The sequence below is a fragment of the Pinus tabuliformis genome, chromosome 1_1 (assembly GCF_031772625.1).
Source record: "Pinus tabuliformis cultivar Carrire ecotype Pingquan chromosome 1_1, CPIR1, whole genome shotgun sequence".
NCBI classification, from domain to species: Eukaryota; Viridiplantae; Streptophyta; class Pinopsida; order Pinales; family Pinaceae; genus Pinus; species Pinus tabuliformis.
The window spans coordinates 253,786,084-253,805,416 of record NC_142297.1 but is presented as its reverse complement, the minus strand read 5'-3'; the positions used below and the strand labels follow the sequence as shown (position 1 = coordinate 253,805,416).

Genomic DNA, 19,333 nt, shown 5'->3' with positions numbered 1-19,333 from the left:
CTCTATGTAGAAAGAATTTTACTTCTCTTTCCTTATTACCTATGATTTTCATTGCAAAAAGAAAGTAAATGACTGCTTATCATCTTAGATTGCATATTTAAGAATTGTATATCTACATCACGCGGTGAAACTTAAAGGAAAACTTCTTAAGAAAGATCAACAGTAAAATAAACCTCAATGAACATAAAAACACTTTGGAACCTAACGCACAACATCTAAAAGTCTAGGCTAGAGATGTATTCCGGTGTCGTAAAGCCTGGTAACTATCGTTTTCATCGTAGGTTGGGTGATTCCTCCTCTTTGATACGACAAGTGCTAGTACGGACTTATGCTCCCACGTACCGTCGAGTATATATTGGGAGACCACGATAGGTTATATCCTTCATCCTTAGGAAGCCCTGTCTGCTGCCCTATCGATCGTAATGCACTGAACACAACATTCAGGAAGATTGATTGCCGTATGTAAAAAGTATTCTACAGTTTTGTGATTGGTTTGGTAATCCCTCTGTCTAGATTTCCAGAGTAGTCACTTTCGTTCCTTTTCAGACTCCTTAAAAGAAAGGGTCCATCTGAGCACTTGTCACTTCATGCTCATTAAAAATCGAAGGCGACTAGAGTCATCTTTAGCTTTTTCTCAACTCTTTAAAATTGAAAAAGCAAGTTGTGTCAAAGCGTTATAAAATTAAGTTAACTCGGAATAACATTTTCCCCTTTTTATTTTGAGTTGATCAAGTAATCCGCAATCGTGGAAGAAAGTCAATCAAAACCTCGTCATTCGCGGAGACTGACGAGTCAACCGTATTTGACTCCGGAAACGAAACCATTCCGGGCCAAGCGATCTCGTTTAACTGGGTCAAAGTCTCCTGGTTTATTTGAAACTTGTGTTTCAACATCCTTAGAGACTCCAGTTACTCCAACTATTTCTGGTATCCCTGCCTCTACAGAAGAAGTTCCACAGTTACAAGAGGATACTAGAACTGATCCTAGTGTAACGGTAAACACTTCTATTGCTGAACCAGCTCCATCTAGGGCTGATTCGGAAGGTGTCGCCTCTCTAGCATCGAGTACTCCATTGCATTTTGAAATTGGGATCCACCTATATCCTTCTACTACAGAAGTTAGTCACCCTTCATCGCAAGTTCCTGTAGAATCGTTAGGAAATCTTTTGGATAGACTCGATATGTTTGAACAACCATCGACATCTAGGACTATGTCATCCGATACAGCAGCAGCAGAACCTCCTGCCGCCACTCCGACAATGTTCGCTGGTGTACCATCTATCCCAACTAGTTCTCAACCACTAGATGGAGTCCACCCAGGGACTGTTTCGACAGTATGGTCTGTTCCTATTTGTTCATCCGGAACCTTATCTGGAATTTCTTATGTTGAGTCTCAGCAAATTGATCCTTCACAACAGTATCAATTTGGGTAGTCTAGTCTCCAAAGGCCAATTTTCCCTTTGAACACTGGATTGCTGCCATATGGGGGGTAGTATGCCTTTTCATTGTTCCCTCCGGGAGAAAAACCATATGAGAGTTCACAACAGAATTCGGGTCAAGCTGGAATCGCATCCAGTGGTTGGGTACCAATACTGCCTCAACAGTTGAGAGTTGTATATTCAATACAACAAAATCAACCTGTGTCGAACATTCCCACTACACCAGCTATTGTGACGGTGTCGCAAGTACAAGCGCTGCCTGTTGTATGTCAACCTCTAGTCTCTCAGGTCGTGATGCAACAGCCTCTTGTCTCCGTGACTCAATCACAACCGCCGATTAGTAACTCCTTAATTGAAGCAACTCAGGCTCAAACGGGTACTATAACCCCTCATCTTGGTAAAACATCCAGTATTGGACAACAACAAATGGTCTCGTAGCCATGGCTGATGCAATATCAACAACCGCAATTCCAACAAGCTTATCGAGGACCTGAGAATCAAAGCTTTGCAGGTAATGGGTAGCCATATATTCAAAACGGTTACCAACAATCATATTATAATGGTTATGCCCATCAACCTTATCAGAGTTATCAGCATCAAATACATTATGCTGGTATGCAAAGACCCACGGCTCAGGGGATCCCATCTTATCCTAGGTATGCTTCGCCAAACCTGAATCAACAATTTCCTTTCGTAGCAACTTTAGAATTACCAGCTCTGAATCGGTTAACAAATGATCCAATTGCTTATGCCCCATGGTGGCTGACGATTCCTCATAAACTTCCGTCAAATATTCCTAAATTCAATGGAAATCCGGGTGAAGATTCGTCGAATCATGTGATGACCTTTCATCTGTGGTGTTCGTCCAACACTCTCAACGATGATTCGATTAGGCTTCGCCTTTTTCAGCGAACGTTAACTGGTCCGACATCAAAATGGTACATCGAATTGCCTAGGGCTTCATTCGATAACTTCAGCACCCTCGCCACCACCTTTTTAACCCATTTTCAGTTACCCATAAGGTACGAAATGGGAACAGAGCTTCTTACCAATTTTAAGCAAACGACAACTACTCACATATCTGATCATATTCATGAGTGGTGACGTCGTCATAGAATGGTAAAGACATATTTTAGCAAGATCGATTTGAAGTCAGGATATCACCAGGTACCAATCGAACCCTCCAATGTGTGGAACACTGCCTTTAAAGCCAAGGAGGGTCTTTTCGAATGGTTGGTTATGCCTTTCGGATTGACAAATGCTCCTGCAACCTTCATGAGACTAATGGATGACATCTTGTGGCCATTAACCAACTCATTTGTAGTGGTATACTTGGATGACATCCTGATCTTCAGCCAAAGTTGGGAAGAGCACCTCCACCACATCCGACAGGTTCTTCAAACATTGCGACAACACAAGTTATGTGCCAATTTGGAGAAATGCACTTTTGGCATGACCCAGGTTCAGTATCTGGGATACATTATTGATGAATGGGGGGGTGCATGTGGATCCAACTAAGATCCAAGTCATTCGGGATTAGCCATCTCCAACCACTCTAACAAAGCTCTGCAGCTTTCTAGGTCTTGCCAACTTCTACTGCAGGTTCGTGTTGGGATTTTCTCATATCAATTGGTCCTTGAGTCAAGTCACCAAGGGAGGAGCAAAAGCAAAATTATTTTGGTTTGAATCTCAACAAAAGCATTCACATAGTTGAAAAATCGCCTCTACTTGGCACCAGTTCTCACATTATGAGACTTGCAACAACCATTTGAGGTCGAGATAGATGCCTCTGACTGTGCTATTGGGACAGTCCTTACTCAACATGAGCATCTAGTGGCATATCACAGTGAGACACTTTCAGACACAATCCGAAATTATCCCACTTATGACAAAGAGATGTATTCCATTGTGTAGGCCTATCGACAATGGAAGCATTACATTTTGGGGAAGGAAACGATCATCCACACCGACCACCGACCCCTGCAGTTCATACAGACCCAAGGGAAATTTCAGAATGATTGCCATTAGAAGTGGTCAACATATCTGCAACAGTTCCATTTGAATATCAAGTATAAGAAGGGCATCACTGATAATGTTACAGATTGCCTCAATCAACCACCGATCATGGCGTTAACCACCGTGCTAAACTCTTATGGGCACGAGGCTTCTGATTGGCCACTTCTCTGCAAAAGTGACCCAGAATTCGGCCATACATATTAGACACTCTTGGAGGGTCACCATGTTCCATATTTTCACCTCCAGGATGCCCTGTTATGCCACCTGGGTCAACTTTGTGTTCCTTCAAGTGAGCGTGCCAAGATGATTTGGGAAGCACACTACACTCGGGCTGCTGGGCATTTCGGGGTCAAGAAAATGGTGGCAACACTACAAAAGTATTTCTATTGGCCGAATCTTCGACAAGATGTTGGGAAGTACATCAGATCATGCACTGCCTACGCCATTGCCAAACTGACCATCAAGAAGAAAGGCCTCTATACCCCGCTGCCTACCCCTAGTTGACCTTGGGAATCCATCTCCATGGATTGCATGTTGGGCCTTCATTCTACTAAGCATGGAAACGACTGTGTTTTTGTGGTCGTAAATAGGTTCTCGAAGATGGCCATTATGGCGGCTTGCAAGAAGGATATCACGGCAGAAGCCACTGCTAAAAGCTTCTTTGAACAAGTGTGGGTACACTTTGGGATCCCACAGTCTATCATCTCAGATCGGGATAGAAGGTTCCTCAATACATTTTGGTCTAGTCTCTGGTCGATGCTAAACACCAAACTCACTAAGTCCACAACCTTCCATCCTCAAATTGATGGCCAGATAAAGTTTGTCAATAGGGTGATTGTACACATTCTGCGCATGTACAACTCAAAGCATCCACACACATGGGATGAGAGCCTCCCCTATGTTCAACACAGTTACAACCGGGCTCTCCACGACTCAACTGGCCACAACTCTTTTCAGGTGGGCTTGGGATTCCAGCCACTATGTCCCATTGATGTGTCCATGCCATTTGTAGCTACTCACGCAGATTCGGCTCATGTCCAGTCCAAAATAGATAAGGAAAACAACTTCATTGAGCACATCCAACATATTCACCAGCAGTTCCACGACATTTTGGAGAAATCAAATGCCAAGTACAAGCAACAACATGATCAACATCGGTTTCCACACAAGTTTTAGGTGGGCGATAAAGTCTGGTTGCATTTGCAAAAGGAACACCTTACCAGAGCCTATCAGAAACTCAGACCACTTCAATATGGTCCTTCCACCGTTACCAAGGCCATGGGAAACAATGCATTTGAGCTCAGCATTCCCCCATTCCTTGGCCTTCACCTAGTGTTCAATGTGGACCACCTTCGGCCATACTATCCACCATTACTAGACACATCCGACATTGGAGAACAAATCACACCCACAAAGTTAAATCTAGATTGCATGGAACAAGCTGCAATTGATCGGATCATGGACACACAGATCAAGCACACTCGCCAGCAGAATATCCAACTGTATCAAGTTCTCAAAGTAGGCCAACTCCTTCACGAGGGCAAGTGGCTCACCAGGGACCAAGTTCAGCAGAAGTTTCCTCATCTCATGGAGAAACTCAACGCAATGGGGACCATTGCTTCCTAAGGGGGGAGGAATGATCCAGGGGTGGATATTCGTGGTCACCCACCAAGTCCACTTAGGCCCCCACCATTGTTTCTTTCAGATTTTCAGTTTCCTTAATTGTAGCACAGTTTAATATTTTTAGCAGTTTTTCGGGTCCTGAACTTCTGGAGTCGTTTTGAGGCCCTAAACGATGTTTTTTGGGAAAACTAGGAGAAACATGTGTCCTTGGACTAATGTTTCTCTTCCCAAAGTTGTAGTTATCGAATAGATATTTCTAACGAGATATTGTGCGTGTCAAATGGAGATCGTATGCCAAAGTTACGACCCCGGGAAGTTGATGTACCAATTTACCCAAACAGGGCCCATAGTTTGGTGTTTCATCTTCTAGAGTTAGGTTTTTAGATGTTTAGGGTTTTCCATTATTTCTCAACAATAAATAGGCCTTCGAGCCTCATTATAACATAGTTCAGAGGCATGTAGCCGCCACATCTCTTCTCAGAGATAAGCTACCATCGCCCTAGCTGGTTTATTTCCATTTTTGTTTGTAAGCATTTTTTCAGTATTTTACGATAATAAAATGAAGTATTATTTCTATTGCATCTCTATATGTATGGTTATTTCTATAATTTGTTGCGTTCCTATTTAAATCCGGATCAAATAAACTTCCTTCGTGCAATGGAAAACAATGATCCTCCTTTTACATGGTGTGAGTAAATATATCGTTATGAGTAATTTTCTGGAGAAAAGGAGAAACAATTTCAACCTCATCTTCTTTGTCAACATCATAAATAGGTCCATTTTCAAAGTGATGGTTGAAATACCATTTTCCCTTGTTTATATAGAGGAATTCATAAATGTCGATATCACAGGGATCCGCAATAACCATATCCTCTAGAGTCTTTTCTTGAATGAGAGGTCCTACATCATCACATCCATCTTTCTGGATTTCAGTAGGGCCAACATTCATATCAATTTCCAAATCAAGATTTCTAAAAATTTCTTCACTTGCTTCGTTATCTTGATTTTCCTCAAAATCATCCTTGTTACTAGGCAAGCAAGACTTTTCTTCTTCCCTCTTCTCTTGGAGAACATAGCTAAGGTATTTTTTATATGAGTTTGGTATAATGCTTATAGGAGGAGGGCATCAATAGGGTTCTATCTATATTCACACTTCATTTTATGGAGTTTCCCCTCTTGCTGGTAAAAATGGAAGAATAAGTCCTTAGCATTATATTCCCTTACTAACCCCCTACATGACATAATATATTCGTCCATTATTTCTTGCATGATCTGGAGGCTTTCAGGATCATACTCTTCATCATCCTCAGAGGAGATGTTCCCCACCTCTTTGCTATTGTCCTCCAATTCTATAGCTTATATTTTCTCATCAACCTCTTTTTCTTGATCATGTTGGTCATCCAAATCCTCATATGGTAATGAGCCATAATTTTTTTTGATCTTATGAGACAAGGAATTGAATGCACTAGTATAATAGGCAAGCTTAGAGAAATGATAATCTGTGTGGCTCTTTTCATAATTTTTCCTTAAGTTGTGGAGTTCTAACCTACTCTTGTTAAAGAAATTGAGTATGAAGTCTTTGTTCTCATGCTCTATGAAGTGGTCACAAAGCTCATCCCACAAATTCAATCTCTCCCATAGGTTTTGGATTTCTTCAGGTCTAATATCACAGATACTTTACTTATCAAAATCATCCATTTTTCATGATTTTGCATATAAAATCTAAGTACCTTGATAGATGCTTGCTTCACCCTACAAGCATTAATCTTTAGAGCTAAATGAATAACTAGGGTTTCGTTCTTCCAATTGAGTCATCAAGAAAGATATGCCAATGTTTGTCATAAGGGAACAAGACACACATCTCGTGTCCCCGAAAATAGTGCCAAAAATGTTACCACTTAAACTAGAAAGGGTCCTAGGAGGGGATCCTATAGAGAAACTACTAGGTCAAGGGGCGACAATGGAGTGATAGTCCACTGTCACCTTATCTAAGGTTCCTTGCTTTTTATGGAATTTCACCGATGGAAGGAGACCCGATATAAGGGAAATCACTAGATGAATGGATCAATAAGAGGATAAGGAGTGTCTCCTAAGTCCTATTCACAAGAGAGGCTCAATTAGATATTATTCTTGCTTCAAAATTAAGGTGGCGGGCTCTCTGGGAAGGGCTAAGATGATTCTTGAGGCTAGGGTTTGGGAATATATCTTATCAAGAGGGCTCCTAGACAGGAAAATCATTATGGAGAATTATCCTTTATGTTATCTTTATGAAATCAGAGTTATAAAATTACAGGACCACACAAGACCAAGTGGACCCAAAATTAAGTAAAGTATAGAGTTGATCAACCAAGGAGGGACTTGATCTAATTAGGGAAGAGAAGAGGATCAAAGGACAAATTTTCTTTTGAGGATTTGATACAATGAACCAAATGAGGACACTAGCCAAGGGAAGCCTAGGTAAATAAATGATCCTTGAGCTAGGGGTTGCTATATCTCAGGATCCCACCACCGGAATTGCTTCAAATTTGGAGGGCCTCTAGAGCAAATCGTAGCTCTGTTATGGACCGAAAATCGAGGTGTTTTTATGGCTAAAATGGAATTTATTTGATGCCCTAGGTGACCTATTAGGGCTAGGCCTAGAAAGAAAAGGAGGTGAAAAAGATAATCATTTAAGTGACCACCAGTGGATGGATTTGTGCCTTTCCTTTAGGAGAGATAGAGTTAAGGTGAATTCATGATATGGAGAGAATTAAACCAATCAAGGAGGCCTTTAGGCAACTTCGCATGGAAATTAAGGCATGAGAGAAGCTACCCAAGGACTTTATACTTTGATGTGAAATGTTTGATGAATTATCAAGGTATACTCAACCAAAATAACCTCTAGGAACAATCACACATTCATAAAGGACACATGTAATGATGTGAAACTTCAAAAGATCAAAATTTCCACAATTTCACATAGAATAATAGTGAATTTTAGACCTAGATAGCGAAAATCCCAACAACATTCATGTGATATGATAAATACAAGAATAAACATGAAAAAGAGATCACTTACATGTACAAAGAGTATATCCAATCATCAAATCATGAAAATAATGAAGCTCCAAGATCAAGAGAATAATATCCAAACATCAAAATTCATCCATGAAACCAAACTTGTCCTCCAAAAGGGAATGCGAAATTATCCAAGAAACTACTAATTCCAAATCCAAGTAACTATGAGAGAAATGAATCACCTCTCATCTATTTATACCATCTCTAACGAGTTTCATTTGCCTAATTAAGCCCCAAATAATAAAATAATGTGCAATAATAACATCCCTTGGTGACAAGCCCACCAAGATAGCTCAATAACACAAAAGTAAGCCTCTCAAAAGGGTAGAATGATCAATAAAATGATTCGTTGGGCCTTTGAGGAGGCCTAATGAAGTCCAAAGTGTGCCATGGTGAGAAAATGAACTCCAAACATAGTGGACAAGGGGTTGGCCCCTCGTTTTCCAAGCAAGTCACTGTGGTGCTCCCAAGTGGGTGTGGGGGAACAAGGACATCCTCATGGGTCTCCAAGTGGATAAACATTCCTGTAAACCATCTGTAAGGGCTAGGATGATGATATAAGCCCTCGCTTTGTCTCCTAAAGTGAGACACATACTCATCTAGACCTTGGAACATCTACCAAGTGTATGGTGCAAGTGTGGATTCGGTTGTACATGGCGAACCAGGTGCATCATCTTCTTCCAAAAGGTGGAACACAAGAAACCAATGAGTGGTTATGGGGATCCATGAATAACTCTCCACTATGGTTGAGGCCCATGGCTCTTAACGCTCACCCTGCAAGTGCCAATGTGGCCCTCTACAGGGCTAGGACCCTGTATAGGGAGACCAAGCCCCAAATGGAGACCCACCTATAGTCTTGCATAATATTCAATGCATCCCCTTTTCCTCCATTACAACAAATCATTAGAATAATTAAGTAAAAGAGCTTACAAGTCATGGATTCAATGGGGAACTTCATGGTGGCATGCCCTTCCATAATGGGGTTTGTCATGTACAAGTGTCTCCAAGCTCAATAAGGGGTTAATCAAGGACCCTATTAGGTGGTTTCAACCTTTAAAAGGGGAGACATGTCTATGGTACATCCATTAAGTGGCAAGTGATAAATGATATAATGATGGAACAGAGTGGGGGTTAGGGGAATGCTCCAAGCCACATGCCATGGTACAAGGGTAGTTATAATAATGGAATCCCACACTTGGGTATATGAGTGTAGGAGGGAGTAAATCGTGGTACATGAGTTACCCTGGCCTTTGTTTTTCCATCCTTCTTCATATGCCTTTTGCCTTTAAATGATTTTTTTCTTCATAACTGCTCAAGGCTCTCGGGGATGAGAGCATGATGTGTAGGATACAACAGTAGGTACCCCCTTTTAAGGTGGGGCATTTCATTTCCCACCAGGTGTTGGGACAATCATGGGCTCCTTTATGTGGAGGGGGCTCATCTAGGGCCCATAGAAACCGGGGTGATGACCATGAATAAGGGGTAGAGCCCATATTTGGCTTTTGCCCACGTGCTAAATTTGTATGTCCCCACCATTTTTTGCATTTTGTGGTACATTTCCTATTGAGAGTGGCCAAAATATTCTTTTTCTTTTCTTTTTAGCTACATCAACCTTCGGGGTATCATTCCAGGCCCGACCCAAGGTGTGGACAAGGGGAAGGGGAGGCCAACACTATGTGAACCCAATGGACACATGTGGACCTGGATGGGAAAAATGATAAATGGGGTTAGAATGAGCGGAAGGGAGTGATGTATATGGTGTCAGGAATCAAGACCACACAACCAAAATCAATATTTCCCATGTAGTATCAATTCTAAAGCCAATGGCGAGTAATAGGAGATCCCACGGGACTAGGATACAAGGGTAACCACCAAATCAAGCGGAGGAGACAAGAGTACAAACCTGGCCCACTCTTTCTACCGAATCACTCCACCAATCCATGCCTAAAAGTGTCCATGATAAGTAAGGAAAATTACTCAACTATATTAATGAAAAGCCATACCTTCGGGGTTGAGAGGCCCACCTTCAAATACATGATCATAATAGATGGGCGAGGGACCACATGGCTGGCACATAAATCTATCTGGTGACTACAAAGGGTTATTAGCTGTCGTCTTAGGACCATCTAGGAGAAAAATTCTCTCTTGTTGATACTACCCATAGGTAGTGGGTAATATGAAATATTGAGGAATAAGAAGTTAATGCACAATGTTCAATGTTAGGACCCCATACTACCAGTGTAACCTCTTATTGTTATTATTGCAACCCCCTTATTATATTGTTGTGCCCATATAGTCCCCATGTTGTTATTATTGTTCCCATAGAAGTCCACTATTGTTATTGTTGTGCCCCTACTGATTGTATTGGGACCGCTTAGAATATTATATACAGAAAGGAGGTCATGTCATTTGTATCATCCAAGAATTATTCATTTGTGTAATGTAAAGGAGGTTGCCCCCTCGAAGAGGCTTATTTTGAAGGTGTTTATCTCTCTTTTCTATCTTTTTGAAGATGTTTATCTCTCTTTTCTACCTTTTAGATTATTAGATAATGTGAGAGCTTATTGAGATGTTATGCATTAGCTACTTGACACATATAGAGCAGATGTGATGAACGTTTATGGAGAAGAAGAATCAGAATCATAGATGGAGATATGAAAAACTATAGACAAGGTAAACCAACATATTATTTTCATTTTGCATGAGGGGATTGGGGTCTCCTTTCAAGATGTTACTTGATAAATATCAGGTTGGATTTTGTTGAGGTAGGATCCTCTTGTAGGTTGTAGCCTACAGAAAATGTACGGGAGTTGGAGCTTCCTTGCATGTGGCAGCTTGCAAAAAATTGAGGTGGCAACCTCTTGTAGGTTGGAGCCTACAAAAAATCAGATGTAATAAGGGAGTAGGAGCTTGCCTTTGCATCACAACAATAACAAAATTGTGGTTTTCTCCCTTTATAGGTTTCCACTTATATTTGGTGTCCATATGTGCTTGATTTTATGTGTTGATGTGATGTTATGGTTTACTTATTACTTGTTCTTCACATATTTAATCTGTTGGTCATTATGTGTTAAGTTGCTAATTTAAAAGTTTAGTTAATGAGTATTAAAGAAAATAAATTAATGTCCATGAATGTACTAAATTGATTCATCTCGAACCCTCCTCGTCCACCCCTCTCCTCAGTTTGGTTAAGTTTTGATCGTTTAAACTTAACAAAACTATGGTGATCTTGAAGCAATTCTCTTAATTCTTTCTAAGTATAAAAATAAAACTTTAAATAAAATTCAAATTCAAACAATTTATCACTTAAAGATAAACATAATTTGATTTCAGTGAACATTAATCATAACATGATTTATAATTATTGAATAATAAACTAGATAGTAGAGATGCAAATTGAAGAAATAAACATCATCCACTCATAAAACACTACAAAATACTTTTAAAAATGAAATGAAGTATATGGAAATCATATACTTGTTTATGTATAAATGAAAATTATATAAAATATAGTTTTTGTTTTTGTTTCTTTCTTGTTTCTAGAGGAATCAACCACTGGGGTAGGCTCATACTCGTGTGACATGAAGTTGATTATGGTCACTACCACTAAACCTCTAAGTGAACCCACTCGTACTTATGTGACATGAAGTTGATTATGGTCGCTACCACTGGCTACCACTAAACCTCTAAGTGAACCCATGCACGTCCCTACACACAGACCACAAGGCTTTTAGGGGGGATTTGAACCTCGAATCATGCACTTCACAAAGACTTCATATCATGGTGATCACCAATTGAGCTACCCCCTTGGGGGCATAAACCACATAGTTTTAAACTAAGATTTATAATAAAAATTTATGAGATGACTTTATTAGTAGCTAAACTCATAACAAATATTTATGAGTTCCTTATTGAAACTTTGGGATTGCTCAACTCCCAAAACTTTGTAGGATGAAAAAAAAAATATCTCTTTTAAAATGTCCAACATATATCTAGATGTCCAATATATATCTAAATTAAATTTCAATTTCAAAAAAATTGTCACTATACAACTTTATAAACTCTTAACTTTACAAAACTATGATGATCTTAAAACACTTTTTTAATTTCTTTTGAGTATATAAATAATATTGTGAAAAATTCTAAATAATTTTCTATTTTCTTAAAAATAAACCAAATTTAATTTCAATGAATATTAATTATGATTATGATTATAAATTATAATTATTAAATAATAAATTAAAAACCAATAAATAAATGGAAAAGATTAACATTATTCAACAAAAACACTAAAAAAAAATTAAAAGAAAGAAATAAAGTATATGAAAATCATATAACTGATTATATGTAAATTAAAATTATATAAAACAGAATCTTAAAAGTAAGGTTTCAACTAAATTTTCCATGAAACATTTTTTATTATTGAACGAGCAATGGTGCAGTTGAAGAGGAGGGAAGGAATCAAGTAGTGGACCATGGGCCCCTCGCACCCAACTTTCACTGCGGGTTGGTCGCTTGGATCACGATGGGCAATCACATAGGAATATGGATGGAGGCCGTACGTTCCAATATTGACTAGCATTATATGTTGGATCATTTTAAATATTTTTTTTAAGTTTGGATTTTTAATTTTTTTTTTAATAGTGAAAAGGTTTATTATAATGTATTAAGTAGTTATTATATATAAATACTTATTATTAAATTTTATGGTTTTTTTGAATAAGGGTGATGAGTGAATATATATTTATATAATAGTTAAAAATAACTATTTTTATAGTTAATTTAATCACTAAATTATGATAATTTTTTTTATTTAAAAATTTAAAATTTATACATGTATATATATAAATTTAAAATTGTTAAAATTTATCTACTTGAATGGTTCATGAGGCACAATACTTGCTAAGGTTTTGCAAATGGGGTAGCAAGCTAAGTGGGCTTGATTGTGGGGAAAAACTCCACAGTTAAGCGCGCTTGAGCCAGAGGAGTTCTGGGATGGGTGACCTCTTGGGAAGTCCTGGTTACCGGGTGCAAGCCCCGGAAGTGATGATTGATGCTATGTGATTCGTTCTCCACATTTCACTAGTTTCAATCCCACTTCTTCACCCCTGTGAGCATCACCCGATGCAATGAGTGCTAAGTGAACTATTCAAAAATCATGAGAAATTAGTCAGTTACGACTACCTCTCATGGAAATGGTCATACGTTTGAATGACTTACTTAACGCAGTTGAATCCCAAAAATGATATCTAATATAATGCACTGCGTAAATCCCCCATATTTAAATTCAAAAAGAGTCAAGGGATCTCTACTTGAATGGTTCATGAGGCACAATACTTGCTAAGGTTTTGCAAATGGGGTAGCAAGCTAAGTGGGCTTGATTGTGGGGAAAAACTCCACAGTTAAGTGCGCTTGAGCCAGAGGAGTTCTGGGATGGGTGACCTCCTGGGAAGTCCTGGTTACCGAGTGCAAGCCCCGGAAGTGATGATTGATGCTATGTGATTCGTTCTCCACATTTCACTAGTTTCAATCCCACTTCTTCACCCCTGTGAGCATCACCCGATGCAATGAGTGCTAAGTGAACTATTAAAAAATCATGAGAAATTAGTCAGTTACGACTACCTCTCATGGAAATGGTCATACGTTTGAATGACTTACTTAATGCAGTTGAATCCCAAAAATGATATCTAATATAATGCACTGCGTAAATCCCCCATACTTAAATTCAAAAAGAGTCAAGGGATCTCTACTTGAATGGTTCATGAGGCACAATACTTGCTAAGGTTTTGCAAATGGGGTAGCAAGCTAAGTGGGCTTGATTGTGGGGAAAAACTCCACAGTTAAGTGCGCTTGAGCCAGAGGAGTTCTGGGATGGGTGACCTCCTGGGAAGTCCTGAGTTCTGGGATGGGTGACCTCCTGGGAAGTCCTGGTTACCGGGTGCAAGCCCCGGAAGTGATGATTGATGCTATGTGATTCGTTCTCCACATTTCACTAGTTTCAATCCCACTTCTTCACCCCTGTGAGCATCACCCGATGCAATGAGTGCTAAGTGAACTATTCAAAAATCATGAGAAATTAGTCAGTTACGACTACCTCTCATGGAAATGGTCATACGTTTGAATGACTTACTTAACGCAGTTGAATCCCAAAAATGATATCTAATATAATGCACTGCGTAAATCCCCCATACTTAAATTCAAAAAGAGTCAAGGGATCTCTACTTGAATGGTTCATGAGGCACAATACTTGCTAAGGTTTTGCAAATGGGGTAGCAAGCTAAGTGGGCTTGATTGTGGGGAAAAACTCCACAGTTAAGCGCGCTTGAGCCAGAGGAGTTCTGGGATGGGTGACCTCCTGGGAAGTCCTGGTTACCGGGTGCAAGCCCCGGAAGTGATGATTGATGCTATGTGATTCGTTCTCCACATTTCACTAGTTTCAATCCCACTTCTTCACCCCTGTGAGCATCACCCGATGCAATGAGTGCTAAGTGAACTATTTAACGCAGTTGAATCCCAAAAATGATATCTAATATAATGCACTGCGTAAATCCCCCATACTTAAATATTAAATTTATGTATTTTCAATTATTACAAGTTATATATATAATTTTCCAAATCCATTTTTATATGAAACTCTAAAAGATTCAAATTTTATAATAAAAACCGAAAATCTAAATAATTGTGCATTAATTCATGCACCCAGCTCACCTATCTCACCAGGGTAACTCTACTGCTTGCAGTCCTTAGTTTTCATTACAAATAATTTAGATTTAGTTTTCATGATTTATACTAAAATCCAAATAGGGCAGTAATAACAGTTGAAACCCAATACCTATGAAATGACCTTTTACCTTTCACTTCTAAATCAATGTACAAATCTCCCAGTGTACAATGAAAATGTAATATAAATTTGAAATTAAAAAAAATAAAGGTAACATATTTTGATTTGATGAGTGGTAAGAAAAGTAGAGAATCCATTAATGGAATTTGGATACATTCACTACAAAAGAAGAGCACCGTATCCAAAATCATTGATGACAATTTGATAACATTGGATTTCTAGTCTTAATAAGATTAAGAATCCTCTCAAACAAGAAGACGTCGCAGGGAATCCTGAGAGCCCCCTGCTGCTCGTATCCGAATTCCTGTACAGAAGCCTCTAGCAGCTCCCCAAATAGGGGATGGCTGAGAACGCTGGCTTCTATCACAAATCTCATAATAATATCGTGCCCCACATATAGAGGCAGGCACCCCTTGGGAACAATACTGTTGCCGTCTGAATCGTCTCTACTTCTGTCATTCTTCTGTATTTTGACAAACGCCAATGGCCGCCTGGAGGACCGGATATTGGTAACTCTGTAGCAAACGATTGAAGTGGCCCATTCTCGACAAGATTACGAAGAATCCAGCCTTCACTAGATTGAAGTGGCCCATTCTCGATAAGATTAGGAAGAATCCAGCCTTCACCAGATTTAAGAGAGCAGGAGAATATATGGCATACAATACAACTCCTCTGATAAACTGCTATAGCACTGAAAATATGGTAGACTCTCAATAATGGAGGCCCCTGCAACTTGCAAGTAGAAGAAACGAGAGCAAGAATATTATATAGCAAATGCCCGCTGTGCAATGATACGATACTTCGTGTACCTTCCACGTGATATTGTTTTATTTTTTATATATATATATATATATATAGGGCATCTAGGGGTTAAATTTGACGGGTGACCCTACCTGGTTAAATTTGACGGGTGACCTTATCCGTCAAGGAATTTTTTTGTGACGTTTTTATTTTTAAACTGCGCATCATATGACTTTTAAAATTTATTTGTACAAGTTTTATATAATTTTAAATTGTACTCATAATTGTTCAAATTTTCTATTCTTTATTGTACCATTTGGCTCAAGTCTTATTGCTACACTTTGTTTTGAGACCTGCTGATCAATTTTTTCTGCAAATTTTCCAAATTGTTCCAAGTTAGAAAAGATATCTGATAAAAAATATTAACTAACACCAATTTAGAGGAAAATAATATGCAGGATACCACAAATAGTAATTTTTGTGAAATAATGTTGATATTCACTGCTGGTATTCATGGCAAATAAATCCTTGTAGCAGAAGAAAGTACTAGTTATTTTCATTCTGATTTCATAATTGGCCTTGCAAAACTGGAGCATTAGGTAAAAAATACTAATTTTGTTTTACCAGAGTGAAACCCAAGTATGGCAGCAAGCAAACAACAATTTTTATTTTTATTTTTAATTCTTTATCAGACTCATGTACCTAACCGCGAACATTGGTGGACGAGAATGGAAACTGGAGGGCAGGGGCCTTGTTCCTAACCACTAACACAAACTGTAGGAGAATGCTCACGGCCCGGCTATGTATCTCCGCCACATGGAAAATTCCATGAATTATAATGTTTTACACAAGATGATTGATTTTCGAATATGTGTCATTCATTATAATAGCTACTCAAATAAAGACTCCAACTGGCTATATCAAAGCCACGTGTGTAATGTATTGGGCTAACGATTTTCTGAATATGAATGAAACTAGAAGCAATTTCTTTTTTCGCGTTGGGTAAAACTCCATGTCGAATCTGTGAAGTGCTATTGAATAGAGATTTCTTCTCGTTGTAACAGTTCGCCTCTGTGTTTTATTTCCCGTGTCTGCACTAGATTCTTTGCCTGTGTTTAGAACTTTCATGGGAGGCTCAGTGCACAAACTGTTCATGGAAAGATCGCCGGGACGCGCAGTGACAGGACGCCTATTTCTTTACCTCTTTGCCCTCCCTTCACATCGTTCTGCAATCTTTTGCTTCTTTCTCAGTTCTTACCTTCATTTTGTTTAGTTTTGAGGCGCTGGATGGATATGGGAATCCTGAGTAGAAACGACCCTTGAAGACCAAACCCCAGGGCGCATCGTTTCCCGAGGTAGGTGAAAGGGCTATTAACAGAATTCGTAAAGCCAGTGACAGAAAATTCTGCCCTATTGATGCCCAAACTTTGAAGAAAGAGCCAGCTAAAAATACTCTATTAATGGGGCAAGTTACAATTCTTAAGTGAGGACATCAGATAGTTCTTAGGGTTGGATACTCTTAATATTAACCATGTATTTTTATGTTTAACCAATTATTGATTGTTTGCTTACAGCGAGGACATCAGAACTCTCTGGAGAATATGCTTGTATTCTTTGTGGTCCTCATTTTGGGTGGCTTACAGGTACTGTATTAATGTGTGTTTTTATTTAAGTTGGATCAAGAGCTGTCCCTAAAAATGTTGGTAACAATTATTCAAATTCTCCTTCATGTTGTTGCCTCTCTATCTATTTGCTTTGGCCGGTGTATTATACTTGTGCAATCTGAAAGTTGAAATCTGGTGGAGCCATTTTTCGCTGCTTATTAAACTAGATGTTATCGGAGTAACTATCCATTTCACACAGGGTTATGGTGAATTTTTTTTTCTGAAGATATGTAACACTAATTCAATTTCACTAATGTCTGTGCGCTCTGCTTTTCTGCAGTATTTGGCAATCTCCTTTCAAGTTTCAAACTTTGGCATGTAACCATAATTTAATCTATTTCGAAGTCCTAAGGTCGTTTATAACAAGATACAGGGTTCTGCCAAGCAGCCTTTGATATGTAAGCTACATTAAGCGCTGTAAGAGTTGCAAATAATTCTTGGTAAAGTGTATTAAAATAGGATTCTTAAGGTCTGTATTAAGCTTTTAGTTTTTTAATCATTAAGCTTTTAATTGATCTCTGCAGACCTGTAAACCCTAAATTCACACGAGATTTTGAAGCTTGCACCTCTTCCAAAGAAGAACGATGCATTTACCAATTCAACATAGGGTAATAGTCTCCAGGCATGGACTTTACAACCCAGCTAATTTATTTTATAGTAGTATCGGTGTGTGACTCACCAACTCTTTTGGTAACACCACAATACTATGACTTTTATAGCACAGGGCTTGTTCCCCAACACCATTACTGGCCTATAATTGTCCATAGAAAATGTGACTCTATACAGTTTGCCGTGGACTGAGAAACAAGCACCCAAACGACTGGGGAAACAAGCACCGAAATGAGGTAAGTTTTTCATAACAGTTTTGCCAAACTATGGACTAGGGAAACAAGCACCTAAATGAGGTAAGTTTTTCATAACAGTCTTGCCAAACTGTTTACTTTTTATAGATAAAACAACACATTTAACATGGTTTTTTCTGTAGATAAAACAACGAACTGCAAATTCAACTTGGTTTTCCTCTAGATAAAACAACAAAATGAACTTGGTTTTTCTGTAGGTAATGGAGATTCGAAAGGCAGCGAAAAAATTTAACGAGTTGAATATGTCGAATATATGCATAGAAAAACGAATACAGATATCAAACAAGCATGCATAGAAAATAGAGCAGAAGCATGCATAGAAAATAGAGCAGAGCATCTCTTACTATCTATGCCTAATAGGCTATCACTTACTGGTTACTTGGTTGGCTGCGTTCTGGTTTTGTAGCATTAGAAGAAGTTTCAAAGTCTGCAGAGTTTTTCTTATGCCCTGCTCCTCACCAAAGTCGCCACATTCAACAATGAATAACTCACAGATTGTTGTCCAGTGAATAACTCACAGATTGCTGTTCACTGGAATTGGACACGAATTGGAACTTGGAACTTGAAAGTAAATTAGTAACATAACTCGGCAGTGGTAGCTGAGAATTAATTGCCAATATTGATATTATGACTTAGTCCAAATCACCATAACTCAGCGACATAACTCAGCGGTGGGTCGCTGGGAATTAATTACCAGTGATACCATACCTCATACGAAAATTAGAAATTGATATTTCGGACAGTGGACTTAGTCCGGATAGCAATCACTTGGCAAATTGGCAAATTGCGATACGGGTCACGATTATTAAATTAGATATTAAAAATGTTAATGAATCACTATTAGCTCAAGGTTAAATATATATATATATATATATTTTAAAACTTTTGATTTTCAAATATGCACGTCATATTGACGGTCTAAAAAATTATTAGCAAGTTACCCCTGACGTGGAGATTTGAAAGTTGAAAGTATTTTACGTGTAAAAACGCTAAATAAAGGCATACGGGCCTCAAATTTAACGCCTGAGGACATCTAACAAATAAAGAAAAAATTGCACGTGATTCGAAAAGTCAAAGCAAAATGGAACGT

At 38.7% G+C, this 19,333-nt stretch overlaps 1 protein-coding gene across 1 annotated transcript; it reads right to left on the bottom strand.

The window, feature by feature from the left end:
- Nucleotides 1–15,162: 15,162 nt before the first annotated feature.
- LOC149212475 (auxin-responsive protein SAUR72-like) lies at nt 15,163–18,949 on the bottom strand. Its single transcript, XM_089388706.1, has 3 exons — nt 18,938–18,949; nt 18,736–18,842; nt 15,163–15,490 (listed from the first exon to the last, which is right to left on the bottom strand). Exons 1-3 carry the CDS (start codon nt 18,947–18,949, stop codon nt 15,163–15,165), a joined length of 447 nt encoding a protein of 148 aa, XP_089244832.1.
- Nucleotides 18,950–19,333: the final 384 nt, after the last annotated feature.

What these genes read in the sequence shown, in the direction of transcription:
- LOC149212475 (XM_089388706.1), bottom strand. An exon ending in TATTCACTGGACAACAATCT is followed by an intron (nt 15,491 to 18,735) that starts GTGAGTTATTCA and finishes CGTTTGCTACAG; the next exon opens with AGTTACCAATATCCGGTCCT.